The sequence below is a fragment of the Pieris brassicae genome, chromosome 1 (genome assembly GCF_905147105.1).
Source record: "Pieris brassicae chromosome 1, ilPieBrab1.1, whole genome shotgun sequence".
Classification (NCBI taxonomy): domain Eukaryota; kingdom Metazoa; phylum Arthropoda; class Insecta; order Lepidoptera; family Pieridae; genus Pieris; species Pieris brassicae.
The window spans coordinates 2,843,010-2,867,472 of NC_059665.1; the positions used below are offsets into that span (position 1 = coordinate 2,843,010).

General features: G+C 33.0%; 3 protein-coding genes across 16 annotated transcripts in view; 1 reads left to right on the forward strand and 2 right to left on the reverse strand.

Annotated features, from left to right (window-relative positions):
• Positions 1 to 543: 543 nt before the first annotated feature.
• LOC123712401 (thiosulfate sulfurtransferase/rhodanese-like domain-containing protein 3) lies at positions 544 to 2,589 on the reverse strand. Of its 4 annotated transcripts, none has more exons than XM_045665493.1 (5): positions 2,419 to 2,589; positions 1,996 to 2,088; positions 1,322 to 1,464; positions 917 to 1,079; positions 544 to 699 (listed from the first exon to the last, which is right to left on the reverse strand). In XM_045665493.1, the coding sequence occupies exons 2-5, from the start codon at positions 2,016 to 2,018 to the stop codon at positions 648 to 650; spliced, it is 381 nt and encodes a 126-aa protein (XP_045521449.1). In that variant the 5' UTR covers positions 2,019 to 2,088; positions 2,419 to 2,589; the 3' UTR covers positions 544 to 647. The 4 variants fall into 4 exon arrangements, with proteins under 4 accessions (XP_045521449.1, XP_045521457.1, XP_045521433.1 ...); XM_045665501.1 differs by lacking the exon at positions 2,419 to 2,589 and adding an exon at positions 2,230 to 2,294; XM_045665477.1 differs by lacking the exons at positions 1,996 to 2,088; positions 2,419 to 2,589 and adding an exon at positions 2,230 to 2,408.
• A 3,706-nt stretch (positions 2,590 to 6,295) lies between these two features.
• LOC123712390 (peroxiredoxin-4) lies at positions 6,296 to 8,444 on the reverse strand. The gene is made up of 4 exons (XM_045665449.1): positions 8,118 to 8,444; positions 7,700 to 7,817; positions 7,162 to 7,567; positions 6,296 to 6,889 (listed from the first exon to the last, which is right to left on the reverse strand). Exons 1-4 carry the CDS (start codon positions 8,278 to 8,280, stop codon positions 6,833 to 6,835), a joined length of 744 nt encoding a protein of 247 aa, XP_045521405.1. The 5' UTR covers positions 8,281 to 8,444; the 3' UTR covers positions 6,296 to 6,832.
• A 1,773-nt stretch (positions 8,445 to 10,217) lies between these two features.
• Positions 10,218 to 24,463, forward strand: part of LOC123712307 (histone-lysine N-methyltransferase 2C-like) — a 50,749-nt gene continuing 36,503 nt past the window's right edge. For 7 of the 11 annotated variants that reach the window (XM_045665331.1, XM_045665373.1, XM_045665382.1 and 4 more), the window contains exons 1-23: positions 10,218 to 10,359; positions 10,482 to 10,569; positions 10,736 to 10,943; positions 11,227 to 11,364; positions 11,562 to 11,870; positions 12,056 to 12,326; positions 12,455 to 12,569; positions 13,155 to 13,274; positions 13,630 to 13,805; positions 14,874 to 15,064; positions 15,750 to 15,877; positions 16,240 to 16,334; positions 16,550 to 16,805; positions 17,074 to 17,234; positions 17,393 to 17,545; positions 18,551 to 18,641; positions 19,153 to 19,312; positions 20,071 to 20,321; positions 20,917 to 21,012; positions 21,667 to 21,897; positions 22,716 to 22,835; positions 23,024 to 23,166; positions 24,109 to 24,346. In XM_045665331.1, the coding sequence (XP_045521287.1) occupies positions 10,482 to 10,569; positions 10,736 to 10,943; positions 11,227 to 11,364; positions 11,562 to 11,870; positions 12,056 to 12,326; positions 12,455 to 12,569; positions 13,155 to 13,274; positions 13,630 to 13,805; positions 14,874 to 15,064; positions 15,750 to 15,877; positions 16,240 to 16,334; positions 16,550 to 16,805; positions 17,074 to 17,234; positions 17,393 to 17,545; positions 18,551 to 18,641; positions 19,153 to 19,312; positions 20,071 to 20,321; positions 20,917 to 21,012; positions 21,667 to 21,897; positions 22,716 to 22,835; positions 23,024 to 23,166; positions 24,109 to 24,346 (3,739 nt within the window). In that variant the 5' untranslated portion in view covers positions 10,218 to 10,359. The remainder of the gene's footprint in view (positions 10,360 to 10,481; positions 10,570 to 10,735; positions 10,944 to 11,226; positions 11,365 to 11,561; positions 11,871 to 12,055; positions 12,327 to 12,454; positions 12,570 to 13,154; positions 13,275 to 13,629; positions 13,806 to 14,873; positions 15,065 to 15,749; positions 15,878 to 16,239; positions 16,335 to 16,549; positions 16,806 to 17,073; positions 17,235 to 17,392; positions 17,546 to 18,550; positions 18,642 to 19,152; positions 19,313 to 20,070; positions 20,322 to 20,916; positions 21,013 to 21,666; positions 21,898 to 22,715; positions 22,836 to 23,023; positions 23,167 to 24,108; positions 24,347 to 24,463) is intronic. The other 4 variants (XM_045665361.1, XM_045665406.1, XM_045665345.1 and 1 more) reach the window with 3 other exon arrangements.

Below are 24,463 nucleotides of genomic sequence, written 5' to 3' on the forward strand. Positions count from 1 at the left end.
CTATCACAAACATGCAGTTTTCATCGTATTCAGTCATGTGAATTATTTTTTTTAAACTATACGAGATCCCGAAAATTTCGGGATCACGATCTCGAGTCGGGATTGCATTCCCTAGACACAATATTGTGTTTTATGCTTTGTTGAATACGTAAGATAGGGAGGTCAGTCAATTTAAATTATATTGTAGGTACTAGGTGTTATTCACCTATACCTATTATAATATATTGAAAAAAATAACTCATTTGCAGCTAAAACTAAAGCTCTTGTTAAATTTTATTAGTCTCTTTAGCCATAAAGAATTATGACCTTCATTAATTTTGCGAGTCATGTTTTGATGAGGTAGTATTTGCTTATGTTGGCTTAAGGTCATTTTTTATTGAGAAATCCGGTTTTAGGCACTCTTAGTAGATAGTTCACTATGCTACAGTTGCATGGAAAATAGGAAAATTTAGTGGCAGATTTAATAGGACTCCATCACCCTGATTATAAATTGGATAGTGTTAGACGTGTGTGTGAATAATCCAGCAGAAGCAAAACACATCATTTTGCGCAAATATTTATTTTAGACCTTAAAATTATAGCATAACTGTAAAAAGATAATAGTGGTGATGGATCTCTTCATCGTTTCCAGTTTTTCCAGTGATTATTTACTTCTGTTTGCTTGACCAGTCCTCCCAACTTCCTAAGTACGACTTGGAGCTGAAAATAAAATGCATTTATTAATATTTTCTGTTTTAAAATAATTAAAATAACTATGACAGATAATAGATGAAATCTTATTTTGATTTTAGATACTTCGGCGTGTAGTATATTCCAATAATTGTATCTAAAAAGTAGGAATGTACATGACAATAAGGAGATTTTTATGATATTAAAAGGACATCTTAATTATCATAAAATTTGAATTGGTAGTTACTTTGAAAATCCCAGTTTTAATGCTTTGTCAAGGGCCTCTTGCGAACGTCTCCCGGATTTGCAGTAGAAAATTAACTCGTCAGATGCCGAGGGCTTTGCACGTTGGTACTGTTTCAGGAATTCATCGTCAGGCATCGACGCAAGAGTGTCGGATACAGTGTTTACTGAAAGGGAATACAGAGTACTTGAACAACCTCTTTTCGAAAAAGTTAAATTACCATTTAATTATCGATATTCGATGAAACAAGGTAATTCCGGCTGCTTAGGATATATACAACTTCTGGACCTTAGGGTCAGTCAGCGTTAAAGTCAAGGACTACAGGCCCTTTAGGCTGGAGAAGCTGTTCACGATCTTTCATCCTTAGTATACATAACTTCCCGAATTTTATCTTTGGATTTTACTTACAAGGTATATTTATACTGGAAGGAATTTTGCCAGTTGATTCAACTTCATCTGGATTGCGCACATCAATAATCACTTTCTCGGGCTCGTGAATGACCTTCAACATGTCTTCATAATTCACAAATCTCACCGGGTCGACCATTGTGCTGAAATGACGTAAGAATTGTAAATCAAAACAGTTTTTAAACAATGCAAGTGTGGATTACACTGTGCAACAAAGTTTATCTGTGGAATTATTTTTCAGGAGTTTTATCCTATATTTTATCACGATATACACGATTTTATTTTCCGTTATTTTATCTCACGGCTTCCTGACAAACTGATTTATGTAATCGGTTATTTTCATCTTTATGTAACTACTATAAAAATACAATAATTATAGGAACAACTGTATTTCTTATAGCTATAAGTATTTCATTTGTAAGGGATGAATTGGAACAATTTATTACAAACAACTTCAATTAAATTGAAAAATGGGAAATTCTTATACTATGTTTATTACTTACATCGTATAAAATCCCTAGAACACTAATTGTATTGCTTATTTCATAAATAGCTGTTGGCAACTAATGATATGAAATGCGGATTTACGCGGGAGACCGGTTTTGACATAATGAGTTTAAAATATATGAATTTGTTACAAAACCGTCTTATAATTTCGAAATTTCTAAACTTACCTATTGCTATTTGAATTACCCATTAACCATAAACGATCACAACCGAAGCAAACGTTATCTTAACTATTCGCTTGTTAATAAACCTTCGTATACCTGTAAAATTGATTGAACAATAGTTATTATTGTTTAACACTTCAGTATTTTGTTTGCTAACGTAGAGTGTAAATAAACTGTTTATATACTAGAGCTACATGTGATAATATTATCTGTTCACGTGATATAACTGAGATATACCTGTCATCGATCTTGGAGCAGACCAAATGGAGGGGAGACAGATTCGCCAGGCACAAGATACCAATAGCAAAAACAGCATTTATTGAGCGCAAACTCTCCATGACCACAACACAATGCAAGTACAATGCCCGTACAAATACAATTTATATCGACTACAATTCAGTTAATATGAGTTATATGACCACTGACCTGAGTTGCGAGTATCGATCTGACCACCCGAAGTTGTATTTGATTTAAAATTTGCGTATTGTCTAACAAAAAACTTATTATGATTTGGCAAACAAAATTGTAGTGGAAATCGTCGGACCGGTTTGAGGCTCACAGCAAAACCCCGAGTAGTTTTTATGAATACACAGGTGACTTAGCAGTGGCGTCATCTGATGTTAAATGGCCACCGCGTCCTCCAAAAACTTGAATATAGCGCGCGTCGGCCAATAATTACGGAATCAATAACAGCGACGGCGTCAAGTAAGCAGTAATAATAAATGAAAAATAGCATTTGAAGCTTTGAGCTTTGATTATCGCTCTCTTGAGGAACTCATAAATGGAATGTATTAGAGCGATATTTCGCATTGACTACACAATGTATTGGTTTGTATTTGTTTCCATGGTAAATCTGTTAGTAACTGTTATCTAATATCAGTGTTTATTAGTTGAATGCACTACTACTGATTGACTGAATTACTACAACTACAAGATTTAAAAACTTAAATTGATAAATAATATCAGCACTTAACTTGGGCAGATATTTTTTGGTGTGGTTAGTACGCGCTTTTTTACTAGGAGAATATTTTTAAATGAATTCTGCGCATTAGACAAATTTCTGACGAAAATTGTGTATTTGTTATGTATGGTACGAGTAGGCTTAAACTTATAGTTTCATACGTGTAAAAGACAACTTGTTTGTGCAAACTCTAATGTCATAAATATATAAGTATACTAGCAAAACCAACAGACGTTGTCCTGTACACACGTCTTACATACAAAAACAAAAATCGAATAATGTAAATCATTCTCGACTCCACTAGAACACACAAAAAAATTCATTAAAAGCTGTCCAGTCGTTTAGGAGTTTAATTACGAACACGTGCACAGATGATTTATAAACATACCAGCTGTTAATTTGCTGTATATAAACCTAGATACCGACCGCAGCGCCATCTGCCGGGCTGACTTGTCAATCTAAACCTAAAATCTTTATATAAAATAATTCTTATGTAAACTCATTAAATAATGTCTAAATCTATAATCTATGTTTTCCTTATTTTCCTATTATTCATATTTTCAACATTTTCGTCAGGGGTTTTACATTTTTGTTTAAGATGTGGTCGATATTATATAATAAATTATAGTATCTTATCGAAAGTTATCGCTATGACTGAAATTTGACAACAGTCAAGAAGTCTTTTATTGATTCATCGTGATATTGATTACTTTATCAGTTTAAATTTTAAATTATATTACCAACCAGAATATTGGATACCTATTTATACCATACATATATGATAATTTATATATAATCAAAATATTAACAATAGGTCTTCATTTTGAAATAGAAACCTACTTCATTTGGCCACGCACTTAGAAGAATAGGTTTAATCCCGAAGTCCGGAGTCGATTAAATGATTTCTTTTAGTTTATAGTCATAAAAAAATCTCTCTCACTACGGGAAATACCTTTAATTAATTTTATTTATTACATGCTTGGATCACATCTGCCCTCTTATCTATACGCCTACTTTGACCATACTACCAGCATCCTTTAAGTAGCCAAAAAAATAAAGCAATACTGAGAAAAAACGGTTATAATTGTGTTTTGCTCTGTTGCATGTTTGTTAAATTTGAAGGTCGGAAGCAAGAGCAATCATTTTATCTCAGCAGTTCAGGTCACCTTCAATAACGACTTAGGTTTCTGGTACAAAAACACGTATAATAAAATATATCGTGTAAAATGTGAGAAAGTCTTTGTTGTATATTAATATTAAACTGTTTCTTTCTGATACTATTGGGCTACTAGTGGATTAACGTCTAACATTACAGAAAAGTGTTTCAACACACTAAAGAGCTGCGGGGAAAACAACTTAATATTCTAAGTTTAATTATATTGGGTTTTGTCATACTTTATTTTACTTTTTATTAATGCTTTATGGAATGCATTCTATTAAACTAGAAAACATTCGTTATTCCAAGTATACTTTTACCAATTAATTATGCCGTATTATTAAGCTGTTTTAAACAACTGATATACTATATAAAACATATAAAACTTATTTAAAAAGGAATGTATTACTAATTTACTTAACATGATTGAATACGATTGCTGTAAAATAAATTCGTTTCTTATTCTTGATCGCACGTCAGAAACAATTTAAGACAAGAAATGTAATTATTTCTATTGATCTTGATATTGAACTGGCCCTCGACCGTTTGTTGCCTTGACTATGTGTGAAATAAACATTGCTATTATTATTTTACAGGCTGTTAAAATTACAACCCAGAGATCTTTTCAAAACAACGAAATGCCTAAAAGACCACCTAAGTCCTAGTCCAGCCATAAAATCTATTACAAATGAAAATGCATTATTTTTATGAAATAAGATAATATTAATAAAATTTATACCTACATATTTATTTAATTCTCAGCATAAAATAAAAAAAGCATTCTAACAAAACTATTTTTTAACCGGATTAAAGCTATTTGTATTATTATACAAATGAATGCTGTAACGGACGCGAAACGTCGGAAAATTTTAAATTTATGTAAAATAATTATAAGTTTATAATAATACAAATAGCTTTAATTCGGTTAAAAAATTGTTTTCTTTCAATGTGTAAAAGCTATGTTAACCAAAACCAATACTAAAAGCATTCTATTCAAAATGGTCATCTATGGCTATTAAATATTTTATTTTACAGGCCTTTAATCTGTTTGGCCACGAACCTATGGATTTACGCCCAGGGAAATTTCGCCATTGCTTGCTCCAAAGATTTGTTGAGAGACTCAATGACGCCGTGTCGTTTAGGGCAGGCCATGTCCTCTAGAGCTCACCATAATTTGAAGTCTAAACGGTTGAGGTATGGCCTAGATGAGGGCCAGTCTTAAGCCTTTATAAGGTCCGTTGGTTTCAAGCCAGGCTTGGTTAGTTCGTGCCTTGTGACCAGGTGCAGAATCCTGTTAGAAAACCACGGTTTATTTTTATAATGTGATCCAAGACTGTATCTTGATAATGAAGTTTTCACTCCTTATTCTCTAAAATGTAGTTTGGTATCTGCTTGATAAGAAACGCTCCACCAAACCAACTCTGGCGCAGGATGATGGTTGTACCTTTCCTACTCGTTGAGCAGCGTCTTTAAAACTGTGAGCGTACACTTTATCATTTTGCAGTGAAAATCTTCAATAAAAGGAAGTAAAGAGAATATTTATGTGCTTTTCGCCTGCGTGTCGCGGCCGAAGGCGTTTTGTTCGATCCACTCATTTTATTTAGGACATGTCCTGTATATCGACGGTAAGCACCGAGCCTCAGGACTCGTTCTATAATACGCGATAGAGTCCTAGCGGGAATCAATCACTTTCTAGGTAATATAATAATGGGGTTTCGACAAATTCTGGCTTCAACGGCATTAACAGCCGTTATAGCTGGCGGCCGCGCCGATCTTTTTTGGTCTTCGACAGACGTGTTGTTGCATCTGTTGATAGTACAATATACGAACATACGGCTGATACCAAGATTTTGAAGTGGAGTTCTAGAATATGACAGACGGCTCCATACCCACTTTTTGCAAGGCGATCACTGCAATCCTATTTTCTTTATCACCTCATTACTTATTGTAATTTGATAATAATGAACACGAAGAAATATGTAGTGGCCGCAAATCGAAATAAGTTTAAAAAAACAATGGTGCTCAAAAGTCATATGATATATCACAAAGGCACATTAAATAACATAGAAATAGTACTAAAAGGTAAGTTTCAGATAAACCCCATTAGTTACTACTGTATAAGTAGGATATTAAAAGAAAACTTCATGTTGAAAAACATATAAAATTTATTATAAAAAGTCTCTTATATAATTAATCGTGATGACTTCAATGTACAAACTACTAATAAATTAGTTACGAAAATAAAGTGCTTTCGTTAAAACACCTTGTACTAATTAATTAATTATATACAAGTATGTAAAAAAGTTGACATATTTAATAACTTTTTCGTAGTTTCCTTATTATTATGCAAATTGAATTTGAAATTGAAATAACATGTTGTTGAAAATATAGGGAATTATAATTTGTGACCTAAACTTTATATTATAAACATAAATGCAATAAACTTTCACACCATTTTATCATATTTAGTAGTCTTGAAAGGCAAAAAACTAGTGTAAATCCTAAATAGCAAGGGCCTGCAATTCCTGGTGTTATAGAGTTGTTCTATGGCCAGCAACATTATATTGTGTGTTCAAGGGAAACCAACTAGTTAAATTATTTCAACATTTAAGGGAGTTAAATCACATTAAATTAAGTTACCTTTCATAGTTTGCACAGTATTTATAAACAAAACTTTAAAAGATAAATATTAAGTGTCTTTTAAATAGGAAATAATGGCTCCATCAGTTATGGGAGACTTTCTCAAAGTACTTTCTTTTTTCTTCTGGGTTTGGTATAATCTGTAAACAAAATGATTTAAAATAAAAATTTGGAACACTACATGTGCATATAATTAACTTATCTATTTGTAAATATAATGTGATAGATAAGAGGAAGTATTAAAAAATATTGATAAGATATTGCTATTGTGAATAAAATTCAAAAAAAGACAATAATTGTAATTATTAGGGTTATTAACTAATACATTTGTCACTGTATGCTAGATTTTATAATTTAAAAAAGTATTCTTCTGAAAATATATATCATTTTACTCATAATTGCCTATACTTACAGTGTCTTGACCTGGTTTCCATCCAGCTGGACAGACTTCACCATGCTTGTCAGTATATTGGAAGGCTTGGACCAACCTCAGGGTTTCATCAACTGATCTGCCAACTGGCAAGTCATTCATAGTTATCTGTCTCAGAACCCCCTTATCATCAATAATAAAGAGACCTCGTAATGTGTGTCCTAAATCTTCTAAATATACACCATACTCTTTAGCTATAGAATGTGTCAGATCACTCACAAGTGGAATATTAATTTTACCAAGTCCACCTTCCTTACGGGGGGTATTAATCCATGCTAAATGTGTAAAATGGGAGTCAACAGAACACGCCACTACTTCAGTATTAAGTTTTTTGAACTCTTCAATTCTTTCTGAGAAAGCCAAAATTTCAGTAGGGCATACAAAAGTGCTGGAAAAAATATTTAAAATATACATGTAAGAACAGTTTGGAAACTACTATATGTTTTAATATAAACAATTTGATGATGTATAAGCAAAGGTATTAAGGTATATTATGCAAGTATAAAATGTTGTTACTTACAAATCTAGAGGATAAAAGAAAAATACTAAATATTTCCCTCTGAAGCTTGATAGTTTTAATTGGGTGATTTCTCCATTTACAATAGCTGTAGCTTCCCACTCAGGGGCTGGTTTTGAAACTGAAAAGAAATCACTGTTCTCATTAAATCACTCTTAGATGTTTGCCCTATAGGGTAAATAAACTTCAGATATACCTAAAGTTACATTATGATCTAATGGTATATTAATAAAAAAGTACCTAATGCTCCTAATAAGAAGGTTGTCAGAACTACTTAAATTCCCTGAGTTTATTATAATCTAAGTGATTATTATAGGCGGATTAGCCTGTACAAGGTACAATTTTTATGAGTACTGAATCCAGCTAAGCTATAAATGTTCTTGTGATTATAATATGAATAAGTTATATATAACAATCTTACTCATAGCCTTAGTAAATTGTAGTTTGTGGTCGATTTTTCTAGCTCCACCGGGAAATACATTGCCGCTTCCAAAAGAATAACAAGAATCAGATTCAAATAAAGTTGAATTACAGTATCTTGTGAGACATAAAAGTAAAACAAGTAGGTATATTGGTTTTATCATGATAAAAATATTTATAAACTTATGAAAATATGTGTATTTATCGATATTCAAAACAATTTACAAATATTCAACTAAAAGGATACCAAACCAACAAACAACCGACACGTTAGCAGTCAACAAGTCGACCGGTTACCTCTCCACCAACTTCACCTTGCGTCGACAGCGTCGGTGCAACCGAACTGGGCCATCCTTTTTGATGTTTCTCTTGCTTGACACTGACAGTTACACTTTAAGCTTATAATCAAATCTTGTAAGCGAAAACCAAAAGTTTCTCTTTTATTCCAATTTCTTCTTTCATTTTTTTCGCTACTGCTGTTTTCATGATATTCCCTTTAATTTTTTCTTAAATAATTTTATGGCCTGGTAATAATATATCCCTAAGGAATTTGTGCATGATAGATGATATAATTGACAGTTGACAATTGACTAAAGAACTTTGTTTCGTACTACTTTACGGTTATTGTTCTAAAGTAACCGATAATTTAACGATTATATTATAAATCAAGAAACGCACGCTGACTTTTTGGCTCAAAGGTTTGCCGGTTTCCTCATGATATTTTCCTTCATCGTTCGAGCGCAAGTTAAATGCCCACATAACAAGAAGGCAATTGGTGTAATATTATCGTAAAAGTACAGGGAATACTTAAAACCACATTTTCTCATACAAACATATCAATATAAAATTTGTCAATAAATTTAACACCGTTATAAATTCATTCATACTAAACGTGGATAGTTTGGTAGGATGAAAATATCAAACTTACTAGAATTTGCTGTCTAAAACCCAAGTAAGTGAATAATTACAAGTTTATATTTGAAATAACTTCAATAGGTTTAAGTTTGGTTAACTCACGTCAGTAAATTAAATATAATAAGTAATAACTATTCGTACGCTACATAACGAAAATCAATCAATGTGACAGACACGACGTGAAACCTAACATTTTATTTATTTTAAAGGTTTACTAAACCTGGAATTAGTTGGCAGTGATGCCAGCTAAAGAGTAAAAGAAAGTAATGATAAGATATATTGTTCGTGATATTTAATTATTTGTTACTTTTGTATTAGATAGTAAGTAAATATTTAGATTTTGTAGGTAAAACATAAAATAAATACGTAGCATTTTATTTTTTATTTTCTTCAAATGGGTCAAATTTGTCTCTTTTTCGGCGGAGACTTTTTTTGTTGCAACACTTAAAAAATCTCAGAATTGTACGGAATGGAATATAGGAATTTAGCATATTACATTAATACAAATTTATTTGTACCTATAGTTAATTAGTGTTTCTGCGCCTAGAGTTTTAAGCTACTACCGCTATTATAACATCATTTTGCACATAAGCGTTAAACAAAACGGCAACGCCTTTATTTAAAATTGTCAATTGGAACTATGCACTGTATTTTTACTTTTAAAATATGTTATTTGATGTAAAAACGAATAAACATTATGGCTTGATAAATTAAATTAAGATTTTGCAAATCGTTTAAGATCGTTGAGCTCTAAAAAGTTATCATGGCAAGGGGTTATGCAACAGATTATATATTAAAACTTTGTGTAAAATAATTGTTGCCATTTGTTCATAATATACTCCTAAGTCCTAAATAATACAAAAAAACATATTAAACTGACGGACTATTTAGACGCAAAAATTGTATTTATGTACGAATTATTGAAAGAATCTGTTTTGCTTTAACAAATTACAGAATTTATTAATCCAATGCAATATTATAGTAATAATAGATAATAGAAAAATTGAGCAACTTCTTAATTATGTTGAAAAATAAAATATAAACATGTCAATTTTAAAAAGTTATATCTACCTCTGCATATTTTTAAAAAGAGAGCTATGTAATTCAAGCTTTTACGGTTTTTAACCGGTAATTTCTATTCTCACAAATTATAAGTACAGCACTACTTCCGTTTGCACTTGCCGTCGCAAGCGAGTGTTGTACATAATTTTATTTTCCATTATTTTTATAATGATGAATAAAGCAACATGAAAGCAATGAATTTAAAATCAATTACAAAAGTGTTTTCATAATTTTAGTTCTTTACAAGTCCATCGCAAAGCATTGCGGTGAGTTTTTACAGTGTATCCACTTGTCGATCATTATGGCGGTCATTACATTATTGTTTGGTGTAAAGTTTGAGCTGCGAATACTACTAAATAGTATAGTTATTATTAAATATTTATTTTAGATGGACGTACCGGATGAGGGAGTCTTAGACGTGGATTCTTTAGCCGACGATGGATCTGATGAGGAATGTGAAGCGCAACCGTCTTCAGGTTCGTCCCAAGTAAAATTTTAATGAGACACGATTCCTGTTCTGTTTTTTGTTACTTGTTTCGTTTCTGCTTTAGGTTAATTCTGTCAAAATCTTTATTTAAATTTTGCATGTTTATATTTTTATTTATTTATTTAGATTGTTTTACGTATTGTGAAATTCTACAGACTTTTATGCAGGCGCAGCATCAACACCGACGTCATGTGCATCATCTCCACGAGGCGAAGAGCCGGCCTCACCTCACGGTGCTATATCCCAAACCCAATTTTTTCATCAAACATACACTCGTCCTTTTTTCGCATCTGGAAGACGAGGCCCTGGCAGGCCACGGAAAGAAGGTGCTAAATTGGCACGGGAAGGAAAAATTGTTAGAAGGTAATATATTTAACAATCATACATAACAATATTTATTAGAATAATCAAAACTTAGAACTTCATTTGAATCTGAATTGATATGTGTGAGAATTCAAATAAAAGGTTAAGTAGTAGGGGTGATAATGGATATTATGGCATAAGAAGAGTAGAAGATAACATTTTCTAGCTGCAAGCAATTAAGGCTAGATCAATGAAATAATAAGAACGAGAAACATATCAATTCTGTTTTTATTGAAACAAGCATTTAATTTATGATAACTCAGTAAAGCAATTTATCCTACAGATATAGAGGAGTACCAGGTACAGTTAGAGGTGCAAAAAGACATCGTACTAGTAGAGATGATGCTTTAGATGACATGGGTGAAGATGATGATTTCACTATGCCAGCTCCTGAAGAGCCCCCATATACACCAGAAAAATGGTATGTTAGACAATATAAATCAACTATTGTAATACATATTCTGTTTATAAATATTTTGTTAACTGCCTCTTACATGTTTGTGACATTTCAATCAAAATTTTATTTGTTTTTATTTTGTGTTTATTGTATTAAGAAAACATTAATTTTCAAAGGTCATTTAAATGTAGAACACTGATTCCTATTAAATTAACATTTAGGCCAGGAAAAGTTTGTGCTCTATGCAACCTCAGCGAACGGAGCCAACTTGGGCAAGGGGAAATGAGACAGATACCATGTCATGTGGAAGAAGAAGGCAATATAACACCAGGAGCAAACTCTGGTGGGTTTACTCCAAGCAGCATTAGTGGTGGAATTACTCCTGGTAGTATTACCCCTACTACACCTACACCTAGTACCCCTACAAACATGCCGGTTGGATTAGCATCACCGCCGCTTGATATGATGGATGTCAACCTGCAACACGCTTTGCCTTTAAGTAGAAGACAGAAATCATTTAATAAATGCAAGTAAGTATAAAATTATGTTATTACGTAATCTCTGATGTAAGGAACTATAATTCATGTCCTAGAAATTCAAAATCATGATTCATTAAAGTTTTAATTCAGTATTTTTCTGTTTTAGTAGAGATTCTAAAAAAAAATTTGTAAAATAAGAACATCTTTTTCTTATATTGTCTATCTATCTATAACAGGACCCCACTTTACAACATGGAACATACAGATGAGCTATCAATTATTGGTCACTTGGAATCTTTGGAATTGCCATCAATGGTGTCCTTGGGAATGATTTATATCCACCGTTGTTGCCTGGAATTCAGCCCGCCTTTTCAAGATGAGGTGGCATCGGGGCCTGATGATGATAAAGATCAACTGGAGGAAGCGAGAGTTAAGGGGATCGTGACTGCTGCTCTATCTCGAAAATGTGCCTTCTGCCAGAGGCATGGCGCAAGCATACCATGCAAGGTGAGCCTTTAGGTCTTAGTAGTAGAACGCTTTGAGGGATATTTATTCGAAGTAATAATGAAATTTACTAAATTCTACTATTCTGTAATATTAAAAAATGCATTAATGTAAATATTTGTGTTTTACAGATGAGTTGCAGTAAATATTACCATTTGCCTTGTGTTCTGGGATCAGGAGGATTAATGGATTTTCAAAATAAGTCATCATTTTGTAAAGATCACCTGTATCAAGCTCCACTTGTTGGTAAGTTTACTCAAATTTTTGTATGATACAATTTTGTAAATACGATTATATAACAATTTGGACATCTTAGTCAATGTCTCTGTATTGTATTAAAAATTGAATTAGTTAAAATTACAAGCTACATAACTACTCTTGTTTAAATAAAGTTACAACACAATTTACAACTCTATAGTTTGTTTACTGTATATGAGGTCCTATATTCCATAGATTATTAATATTCTATAGACACAGACTACTATTCACCTAATAAAAAATTGGAGCTGGTGTGGCTTGTACCCGTGTAGGGCCGTTCAAGTATTACGTAAGCACTATAGGGGATAGGGGGGTTTGGTTTTCTTCTTTGGTGATTACGTCAACAGTAATTATTTACTTTTTTACACATATTATACAGACTTTGTCTATGCTTGAAAACGAAATCTATTCTCAGGGATTCCTATAAAAATTAATAGCTTTGTGAGAGCTTTGCTTACTTTTGCTGACAATTGGAATAAATTGCAGTTAATCTGCTTACGTAACACTTGAACGGCTCCTGTTCACAAAGTACATTTGTTTGATTCACGCTAAATTTGATTGTAAAATTCTTAGGCACTGCTGATGTCGACTGTCGCACTTGTCGCACGATCGGGGATATGTCGAACCTAATGACGTGTGTGGTTTGTGGTGGACATTATCACGGCACTTGCGTTGGTCTTTCACAATTACCGGGTTAGTATAATTTAATTTTGACGCCAATATGATAATGAATAAATTCAATCAAAAAATATTTATTCATAGTAACTACACAAAAGTTATAACTACTACAGGGACTACTCATATTTGGTCGTAAAAACCGATGACGTTGTAATTCAGTACCTAATACAATAAAATTCAGCCGGGACTTTTGATTTTGGTCAATATAATTGGTATGTTGTTCTAATCGATGTTGTTTTGACTGTATATACACTTATGAATAACAAATTCTCAAAAAACCTATACATTGCTTAATAATGATTAAACATTATTACAGTATAAAAAAATGTTCTTAATAAATACGCATATAATGACTGAATAAATCTGTTAGGCGTCCGCGCGGGTTGGTCATGTCGCTCCTGCCGCGTGTGCCAAGTGTGTCGGGGCGAAGCCCTAGGTGGGCCGGAGTCTCGTGCCGTGACGTGTGAGCAATGCGATAAGCTCTACCACGCGATGTGTTTGCGACCCGTTATGGCCACCGTACCCAAGTATGGCTGGAAGTGTAAGGTAAGCGATAATTTACAATATTAGACATAATAGTAATGAAACGTTTATTTGCCAAGGAAATTGGTACATTCAGATTGTTATAAAAAAACCGCACAATCAGCCATTTAAAAATAGGCATGCAAATGTTATATAAATTATTTTTATAAGAACTTTTAAACTACTAGAATTTATTATACACATTTTCATAATAATAAGTTAAGTTATTTATGTCGCAGTAAAGTAGTTAAATCAGAGAGTTAATTGAATCTCTAGACAGTTAATTAAATATCGATATTCAATCAATTCGCTAGCATTTTGATTTAAATAAAGCAGCGTCGAAAACGTTTAACTACCTGTCTGACCGAAAGCCAGCGTGTTGATTAACAATGTAAAACAAGACTCCGCCATGATTATTTCAGATTGGAAATTTCGTGTTTTGCTTTATTGTAAATGGTTAGGTTAGGTAAGTCTTGTTGCCTAGGAACGTTTAGGAAACTCTTTAAACGTTTCGTTCACTCACTTGTCTGACGGAACTTTAGCGACTTGATTGAACATCGACTTTTAATTAACTGTCTAGAGATTCAATTAACTCTCTGATTTAACTGATTTACTGCGACATTTATATTGCCAAAACATGGTTTAAATACTATAACACACTATAAAGGCCTTACGCTATATCTAGCCTTTAAAAATATAGACAAGAGACAATATTCTGTATGAAATATAAGGTAGATTAATCCAATTTGTTTTTATTTCATTAAAAAAATATCTTATAAAAACATACATTTACACTTGAGAAAGAAGTACAAACGGACCATTGTAAACTATACTAATTCTAAATTGATTTTCATTTGTCCGGAAAAGTTAACATTTATTCTGATGAAACGTAACAAATTATTCATTTATATCGAATATTATGTCTACTTTTAACTTTTATGGATCTTAATTTTATTCTGTTATTGTGTCGTAATTAATTTTTACATACTCAACGCTTCGTATACTCCGCACTTCGTTAAACTCATGGTAAAGTTGCTGGAAGTAATCGTCCTATAGCGAGACGACACATTATATAGTGTGTACTCCCTACAGTGCTGTCGGGTGTGTTCCGACTGTGGCTCCCGATCACCCGGGGCTGGCCCTTCGTCCCGATGGCACGCTCACTATACAGTGTGTGACTCGTGCTACCAACAACGGAACAAGGGGTCCTGTTGTCCTCTGTGCCGCCGTGCTTACCGGGCGGCGGCGTATCGAGATATGATACGCTGTGTTGCTTGCAGACGGTAATTATTTTTTATAATAGTGTGTAGTGTGCGTGAATATTATTCGGCTCACGAAAAATCGAGGAGGTTGAGGTTGACGTAATTTTTTTTACATTATTTTTGTGACACCGGTCAGGCTCCAGAAGATAAACCACTCCTATATGGAAATTGTATTTGTGTTTACAAAAAACTCTCGTGCGAATTTAGAGAATTATGACTGAAGAAATTCAAAGCTTTAAAGCTTCGTTAAACGTAATTTAATGAATAATACTTTTTATTAATTTGACGAATATTTAAAGTGTTCAAACAATTTGTATGACTCAAAACTTAGCGATTAAAAAGAGTTTTTGCCAGTTCTTCTTGTCCACTCTATGCCTCTCATATAAATTATTTTGTATTTGTTGTTTGTGTAATAAGTTGTTTTGACTTTGAGTTAATAGAAATGGAACTGATAAGTGTCGATTAGTAGTTAAAAAGTATGTTTATATATTTTTTTTAATTTAAAACTCAATAATGTATCTTTCATCTCAATGATTACTTTAATTAAAAGAATCTCTTGCAAATTGTTAGAGATTGAAAAATATTTATGTTATAATTATTAATTAATTATCATTATTTTTTGTTAAAAAAAATAATACAGAAATTCACCAGATCGTAGATTCTAATTTGGTATAAAGACAGATACATAATAAAATATATTATTTAGGTTTGTTCATGGTATGTGCGACCCTGAAGCGGATCCGCAACAATACAGACTCAAAAAGGAACAAAATCCAACATATGACTACACATGTCCTCTTTGCAAGACTCAAATGCTAGCTTCAAAGTCTGGATGTAAGTACCTCTTTTAGTTTTTAAGTGTATAGCCTGCGCCAAGCAGGGATACTCTGTAAAATCGATGCCAATTTCATATGATACGCTCTCGTACTAAGTTTAACATTTATGACTTATGACATTTATGTAATAGCGATGAAGTTCTGATGTCGTCCTTGAACTTATACAAATTATGCATTTGAGTTCTGTTATATGGTACGAAAACTTAAATTTACGGGATAGACCTGCAGATCTGATAGAAACAAGAAACTTATTAAAGTTCTCCATATTCCGACTATGGGGAATTTGATGAGGGCGTTTATTTTAATTTAATAAAAAGACTATTTAATTTATTATCTGTGTTTATATTTTTTTTCATGTAGCGTTTGATGAGGACAACATGGCTTCGACATCCCAAGATTCCTCCTTTGGCGATGAGAATTCACAGGAACAAGATCCACTCGCAATTGAACCTAAGGTATATATGAGGCATTTAAAAACTTATAGACTTATCTAGAGCTACTAGAGTTTCTTAATTTTTCTTTATAATATGTGAATCAAGAATGTATTTTTTTATAACAGTCCTATTAAAACTCACATATAAAATTTTGATACACCTATTTAACTAACGGGTATTTAATTTTATCTATAAAAATATTCTTCGCAATTTCACCGTTGTCTATATTTCTTCAGACCGACATTGGGCTCGGCAAAGGCAAACCGTTCTCGGTATCATCGAAGGTGGCGAAGAAGAAAATTGGTGGTTTCAAGCTTAAGGGCGGGTTCCCTCCGGCCGGAAAAATAGGTTTTCAAAAACGCCAACGTTCTGTTTTGGAGTTTGGTAGGAAACGAGGCTCCAAACCCAAGATGAGGGGAGTTTTTGGTGTCCCCGGACTTGGACTGCAAAGGCCACAGGCACCGGATAATAAAGCGCCTGAAGACGATCCAGGTAATACCATTACATAGTTAACACATAAATGAAATTTATATATTTAACATAATGTTTGACATTATAAAATTTATGTACCTTGCGTTTTTTTTATTATCCGAATTAATATTAACTTTAAATGCATAACAGAGTTCTATAGTGCTTATTTTTATATTTTTATACTAATTTACCGTTTTCAATGTGTTCATACACATTACATACAAAACGGTAAATTAGCGTTTTTATTTATATCCGGCTCGAAGGACCAATTATGTTTCTATGGTTACAGGCGTGGAAAACAAGTTAGTGCTTTGTTCGAGCAAAGACAAGTTTGTGCTGACTCAAGATTTATGTGTAATGTGCGGCGCGATTGGAACCGATTCCGAGGGTTGTCTCATTGCGTGTGCGCAGTGTGGGCAGTCTTACCACCCTTACTGTGTTAATATCAAGGTGAGATGAATTGGTTAATTATTTATCGATTCATCTAATAATAATTTCATTGGTTATATATTTACAATAAATTAGAGAAAAGTTTAGTAGTTTTTGACATTTCACGCATTTATTGATGTACTTTGGTCAGTTTAGTTAATATATATTTTTTAAACCAGGTATCTCAAGTGATAGTATCACTCGGCTGGCGTTGCCTGGACTGTACGGTTTGTGAAGGCTGCGGGTCTCGCAGTGATGATGGATTACTTGTGCTCTGCGATGATTGCGATACCGCCTGGCATACCTATTGTGCGCGGCCTCAATTGCCTGAGGTAATTTAGCGTAAGACTTTAACGTTGAATTTGATATACAGGAGTGATATTTAGCGTTAAGTCAACTCTGACTTACCCATAGAGTCAGTTATTAGTCCAAAATATTTATATCTGTCAAACCTCTCCACATAGAACAGACACACCTCAAAAAAGGACCCAACATAATATAATGAGCTACACAATTTGCAAGACTATCTTTGCACGTAATCAATTCAACAATCGCTGAGCTTATCTCTATAATAATTTAAATAAAACCCTTAGTTTGCATAATCTTACATACCACAAATGTAAAACAACTTTAAACCATTGGCTCGGTACACTTAACTACAACAAAACAGAAGCATTGTTAAATCATCTAATATAATTTTTTCCTTAATCCATCTTTCGTGCAACACGCGCACACATTTGTTTCGTCTTCCACAAAGTCACACATTTACCTTTAGTTATCACAATATATTCATATTATTTTTACAGTACCCTCGTTTTTTTAAAAAACCAATTGTGTTGGTTACCCTCGATGAAACTCTGTAAATTTAAAGAAGAGCGAAGCTTCCCTGTCACAGGTCTCTGACTAGGGAGGCCTCAATCTGAATTCTATTGTACATAGCTAAACAAATAAAGAATTTTGAATTTTCGAAAAAGCATTACTCATCTTCACACTCGAAGACTAGAAATAAGAAAGAGTTTTGATATGATGTTGTCACGTTAAACTATCGTCCGTAAACTTTACAGACAACCATCCTTTTTCTTTATATATGTTTAATTCCTAATAATACAAATTATTAATGAGATTATCAAAAGTATAGAAAATTTTAATACTAAGATCTTTCATCTTTTCTTTTCATCACAGCTATATTTTTATATGCAGTAAACCACAAACTGTTATTGTTTTCGTTTCGTTTATTATTTATTAATTTAAAATATTTTTTAATTAATGGAACGAAAAACATTTTATTTATTAATTTGGGTTAGAAGTATTATTTTTTAATATTATACAATGTACAGGTACCACGAGGTGCTTGGCGTTGCGAGCGGTGTCGAAGATGTCTCGTTTGTGGTACAAGAGATACTCAATTGTGGTGTGATAATTATACTGGTAAGAACAAATTTCTTAATTCTTAACTTATGTTTAATACCATCCATATTTATTCGTTATAATTTCCTTGAATTTAAAAAAATACCTGATGTTTTTTTAGATAACTAGAACTTGACTTATTTAACTTTAAAACAAATTTCATTATTCTGCCAACCGCTTATAATTGTTGTGATAATCACACAACAAATTCATGACATTCAGTTTATTTTGAAGTCGGTTAATAAATACGTCATCGCGTTTAAGAAAAAGTTATTTTAACATTTATGTCGTATTCATACACCTAACTTGAATTATATATAACAAAAACAGTTATACTAATATAGCCAAAGTTGAAATTTACGAAACGTAGACAGGAGGAAATCAATAAAAATATTATATATATTTAACTAAGTAATACCTGTGTGATGCGGGGTGTGCTCATGCAGATTATTTAGCTATGAATATTCTTAATACTTATTTCTTACTATACCGCGATAGCTTTCATATTGGAACCATTTTTTTGTTGTTTTAGAATGCGCTCCATGTGCATCGCTAGTGATGTGCTGCGTTTGTTCGGAGCCGTATTCAGACGGCGAATTGATCATTCAATGCGTACCATGCTCGCGTTGGTTGCACGCTGCCTGCGATGGTGTACGCTCGGAGGCGGACGCTGAAGTTTGCTGTCGGTCTGGGTAAGGAATCTTCAATTCCTTTACTTTTTCTCATTATTATTGTTAATTCTATGCTGTTCTTTTGAAGGAAAACAATTTTTTTTTAACCGGATTAAAGCTATTTGTATTATTATAAACTTATAATTATTTACATAATTTTAAATTTTCCGACGTTCGTGCGTTACAGCGTGCGCGGTCACGGTGACTGAAGACAAAAGGTGTTGATTGTCAAACGTATCACAGCTGTAGAGAAAGTTGTGTTATCTGTATTTATTGCCCCGGAGTTGGTATCGACTAAAAGATGACAGGTTTTTGGAGAAATGACTCACGGTGTCCTCGATTTTCGCGGATTGTTTGTCTTGGGGTTTTAATTTGGATATTTTTGGTTTAACTTTAAAATAATTATAAGTTTATAATAATACAAATAGCTTTAATCCGGTTAAAAAATTGTTTTCTTTTCAATGTGCAAATGCTATGTTAACCAAAGACAATACTATGATGTTCTTTTGTTTTTGTTTTCAGTTGTCTTGTAGTATATGACCACATCTCTAAAGCGTTGTGTTGAAGTATTTAATATAATTTAAAATATAACGTATAAGTAACTAAGTTTTAGGTATCTGTACCTTTTCGTGATATATTTTTCTAAGAGGCGATCAACCTTTTGTGTCATGCCTCTGGGTTTCCTTAGCTTGCCGTAGGAGCGACTGATACATGCGCACCTAGGCAGAAACTGCTTTGCAAAATATTTCCTAAAATATAGAAACATGATCTTTTTGTAGATACAAATGCTGCTTATGCCGGGGCCGAGACATCCCCCCACCACATTTAGCGAGAGCTATCGAAGCACCATCAAAACCACCGGGACAGTTGACAGCTCTAGCACTGGGGTTGGCCGGAGAATACTATGTTGATGATGTATGTCTGTCACAACGCGGTGCACATCATATGAAACAGCTAGAAGCGGAGCTCGGCATTACCCATACGAGACGCAAGCGCCGGTTCAAGCATGAAAATACTGAGAAAGATGCCGGTAAGTCTAATTTTATTTTTATTAATAGTTTATACACCTCGAAGTTTCTTATTTAACCAAATATAATTTTAACACCTAACGTTAGTTATGTTGTGAAACTAAATATTTTTATTAGCAATTTAAAGTTTTTATATACCTCTAAATCACAATTTAATATATTTACGTATGAAAGAGTTGATAATCTTCACTTATTAAAAATTTCGTTCGAAACAAAACAGATTCTAGATTAGACTTATTATTATTGATTTATCAACTACATTATAACGCGCTGGTCTCGTTCCTAATATACGCCGGCAAACCAGTTCTCTATCCGTCCCTCTCTTTACGGTATATTAATATTATCTATCTTTGTCACTCGCATTTTATATAAGATTTACTAACATTCTACTCACGTACGAAAAATAATTCTTAAACTAAAAAACAATTTTATTTATATTTTTTAAATCATCAATTGAAAACTACTTGACGGATGTTTATAAATATAGAATGAAATTGAAACTTAACCATGACGCAATAGTATAATACATAGTTATTATATATGTATCATATTATGTCTAACTGGTGCTTTTGTGTTGGACGCTGGCTTTTGGATTAGAAATAATGGCATCTATTGAAACAGTGGTTCAGAACGCAGAAGGGGATGGTGATGACGGCAAACCTGACACTACAGCTGAAGTTAAAGAGGAGCCAGGTATTAACACTCCATTACCTATAAAAAAACAAAACTTTGATTGTTAAAACTGAGGTTATCACTCTCTTTGCTCAAAGTTAAATATAGTTTTTACGTCAATCAGAAAACGGGTTTTAGTTTGTTTCAATCAATGACTCTACGTTCTCTAAAAGTGATTTATAGACAAGTTATGTTATCAGCTTTCCATGTCTGACATACAATTAAGATAAATCCGTTCGTTAAACCATACTTACAAATAAAGGTCATTAAAGAAAAAAAAGGCCGGAATATGCGAGCCTACTGGCAATGTTAGTGTCCACGGGCGTCAAAACACTTAACATCAGATGAGTATTCTGCCCATTTGCCTCTTATTACATAAAAAAATACATGCTCTTAACTCACTCTAAAAGTATCAACTGACGTCAATCATGAAGCGAAAAGACAAATTCGCTACGCTACAAGAGAAAAAAATTGACAATTGAGAAATGCCTTGCAAGAGGCTTCTTTCGGTAGGGTCCATATAAAAACAACATTTTATTTTATGATTAACTGTAATGTCTTGTGTATATGTTTGTACTTTTATGAAAAAAAAGCTATATTATACTAAAAGCGCAGATCTTTAATACAATAAGCATATTATTAATGTTATACAGTATACAATTTTATATTAAATAGGTTTACCGGCAAACGCCAATCTAAAGGAGGGAATCCTATGGAACGTAGCGAACGATGGTCCGGTACCAGAGGGATTTACGATTTACACTACCGATTCGGGGCTAACAGTACTTAGAAGAAAGAGACAACGTAACCTCAATAAACTCGGTATTGGCGGGTTCGTTGTGCGACAGAGACAAACGACGCTCAAAGCCCAAGCCGATGAAGATAATGATGGGACGCAAAATGCAGGTAATAAATGTACATGAGTATTGGTAGTGGCTTCATCACTCATCATCAATTTAAATAAAAAATCTTAACAATAAATATTAGTTTCCATACTTACCTAAATAAACACTTTTCTCATCCAGAAGACTTAAAAATCTTTATCGAAGTTCACACTTACTACGATCTAACTGATTGCAACAACTAAAATAGATTCTACCCTCATTTAGTTTAATAATCAATAAAATTAATAAACACCTAATAACAAACAACTTAACCAATTTCTTATTGACACTGGTAGGAACTAGCGTTTAAGATACAGGCTAGGCCTAGTTTAAACGCTAGTGCTTATAAGTATATTATGTATAAGGTTAACCAAAATTAATATTGTAGGTATCTAAACGTTTCGTTGCCTATTGTATGTTTACAACCTTTAGAATGTAAGTTCAAAATGTAATGTTTTTTTGAGTCAAATAAAGTAATTCTTAATTTAATTTAAATAATTAATAATATTTTTGTATGTACACCACACACTCCAATAGTGCTACAACCTTTTAGATCTGGGCCTCAGATTTCTGTATGTGTTACGTGATCATTTCTAATAGTCTAGGTGATCAACTTGTATATTTTTTAGTAAAATTTATTTAATAAACTCGAATTTAATATATTATTTTTATTACACCTCAATACAGCAGTTCTGATCAGCTATTTGTTAAAATTTTACAATAAATATTAAATATTAAAATTTATTTTTATACTTTTCGTCCTCTTTTGTTATTAGTTTATTATATCTAGTTGAAAAAAAACTATAGTATATTCCATATTATCCTAAAATTTATTTTTAGAATCGCCTAATAACAAACGCAAGCCTCGTCGCAAGCCGCGGTCCAAACTCATGGAACAGTTTCCCTCATACATGCAAGAGGCATTCTTTGGCAAAGATCTCCTGGAACCGAAGCCTGCAGGTATATTGTATTTGCATTTTATTCCTTTAATTAATAATGAGAAGCCATAGAATATTTTGTTAATTGTTAAAACTTGTTACTTTATAAACATGCTTGTTATCTGTGTTGGTATTTCTGGGGCACCACCACGAAGCTGATGAATGTTTGCCTGGGTTTAACAATAAAATTCATTTGTTGTTAAAATTTAGCAAAATATTCAGGTGATGAAAACGGTCAACGGTCCCCAGAATTGGGTGCGTTTGAAAATTCTGACTCGGACGGCGAGGACGTGCTCACGGCGCTGTGCACATACACGGAGCGACACACCACGTCCTTTATAACGCTCAATCAGGTAAAACTTTATTATAATTACTGTATGATTAACATAAATGTATTAAGTCAAACTTAACTTTAACACGCGCCTTTCGCGTGAAAATTCTATCAATACAAATCGCAATATTTTATTACGCAATTGTGGTAGGTACCCTCAAAAAATACGACACCATTTTTGGAGTTTACTCCTTAAGAAACGATTTGAGTTAAAAGACCCGGTACGGAAATTTTTATGAGGTGTAAAATCAAGTGTAACACGAAAAGTTGAGGCGTTACGTAGAAAGAGACAAACATATGTATCTGTAGGATTGAACGTGTAACAATGAGATGGAATACATTACACAGCGTGTCTCATTCTCGGGGTCTCCTCTTTGCGCTATACTTCGTAGTCTCACTGTATAGTTCACTACCTCCAGTCTGAGAGTTGAATGTGTGCGTATGTTTGTACGTGTGTGTTGCGCGCCTGCGTGTTACGAAGTTCTGCCACAACTTGTATACTGCTACCGAGTACAAGTATATTTAATTATTAAATAATAAGAGAACTTTTTAACGAATTTTACGTAGTGTTTTTACTACTACTGGCGTTACAGAGACTTGTCGTTTAATACTCCATATAGATAATCCGTGACTCCTAGTTATTAGGAAGTTCGTATGCATGATGCCGACAGTCGAGTTTACTGAGGGCTAGGAATCATAGACAAAAGAACGCACATAGCTGCAGTTTTTACTCATTTTAGCAAGTTGAAAAGTACTTTATTACTCAATTGTTGTCGTTATTGAGAGTGAAACAGTGATATGGAACACAAGCTAAACCAACCAAAACCAATTGATTGCGATTTTACACTTTGTTTAAATCTTACGATCTTAACAACTCTGTATATACTTAGTTCAGTTTATATTTGTGTATATTTATATTTCATAAGTATACTAAAACTCATTTTAAATTATTAATTACATATAGGACGAAAAAGAAGTACTCTGCACGCTAAAGCCAAAAGAAGAAAAGGAAGATTCCTTCAGCTCAATAACAGACATCAAAATAAAGACAGAGGGTGCTGAAGACTGCCAATTGAAGCATACAGAAGATTCCACCGCACTCAAAAATGCCATATTGGGTCCTCATCACACTGAAATGGACCAGGGAGTGTCGACAACTGATGGAGTGGCTCCGGTACCGCCAAAGACGGAACCGAATACTGGTAAGCTTTTCAGAAAAATGTTTCAGAGGATTTTTGTTTATAAGTTTCTGTCACAAGTTTTTATTTTTTACGCCAGTTATGTAACCTAACATAACTTACGTTACATATATATTTAAG

What these genes read in the sequence shown, in the direction of transcription:
- LOC123712390 (XM_045665449.1), bottom strand. Translation starts at nt 8,280, where the DNA reads ATGATAAAACCAATATACCTACTTGTTTTACTTTTATGTCTCACAAGA. An exon ending in TTCTTTTATCCTCTAGATTT is followed by an intron (nt 7,568 to 7,699) that starts GTAAGTAACAAC and finishes TATTTTTTCCAG; the next exon opens with CACTTTTGTATGCCCTACTG. An exon ending in GGAAACCAGGTCAAGACACT is followed by an intron (nt 6,890 to 7,161) that starts GTAAGTATAGGC and finishes TTTTGTTTACAG; the next exon opens with ATTATACCAAACCCAGAAGA.
- LOC123712401 (XM_045665477.1), bottom strand. Translation starts at nt 2,330, where the DNA reads ATGGAGAGTTTGCGCTCAATAAATGCTGTTTTTGCTATTGGTATCTTG. An exon ending in TTCCAGTATAAATATACCTT is followed by an intron (nt 1,080 to 1,321) that starts GTAAGTAAAATC and finishes ATTCCCTTTCAG; the next exon opens with TAAACACTGTATCCGACACT. An exon ending in TTAAAACTGGGATTTTCAAA is followed by an intron (nt 700 to 916) that starts GTAACTACCAAT and finishes TTTTATTTTCAG; the next exon opens with CTCCAAGTCGTACTTAGGAA.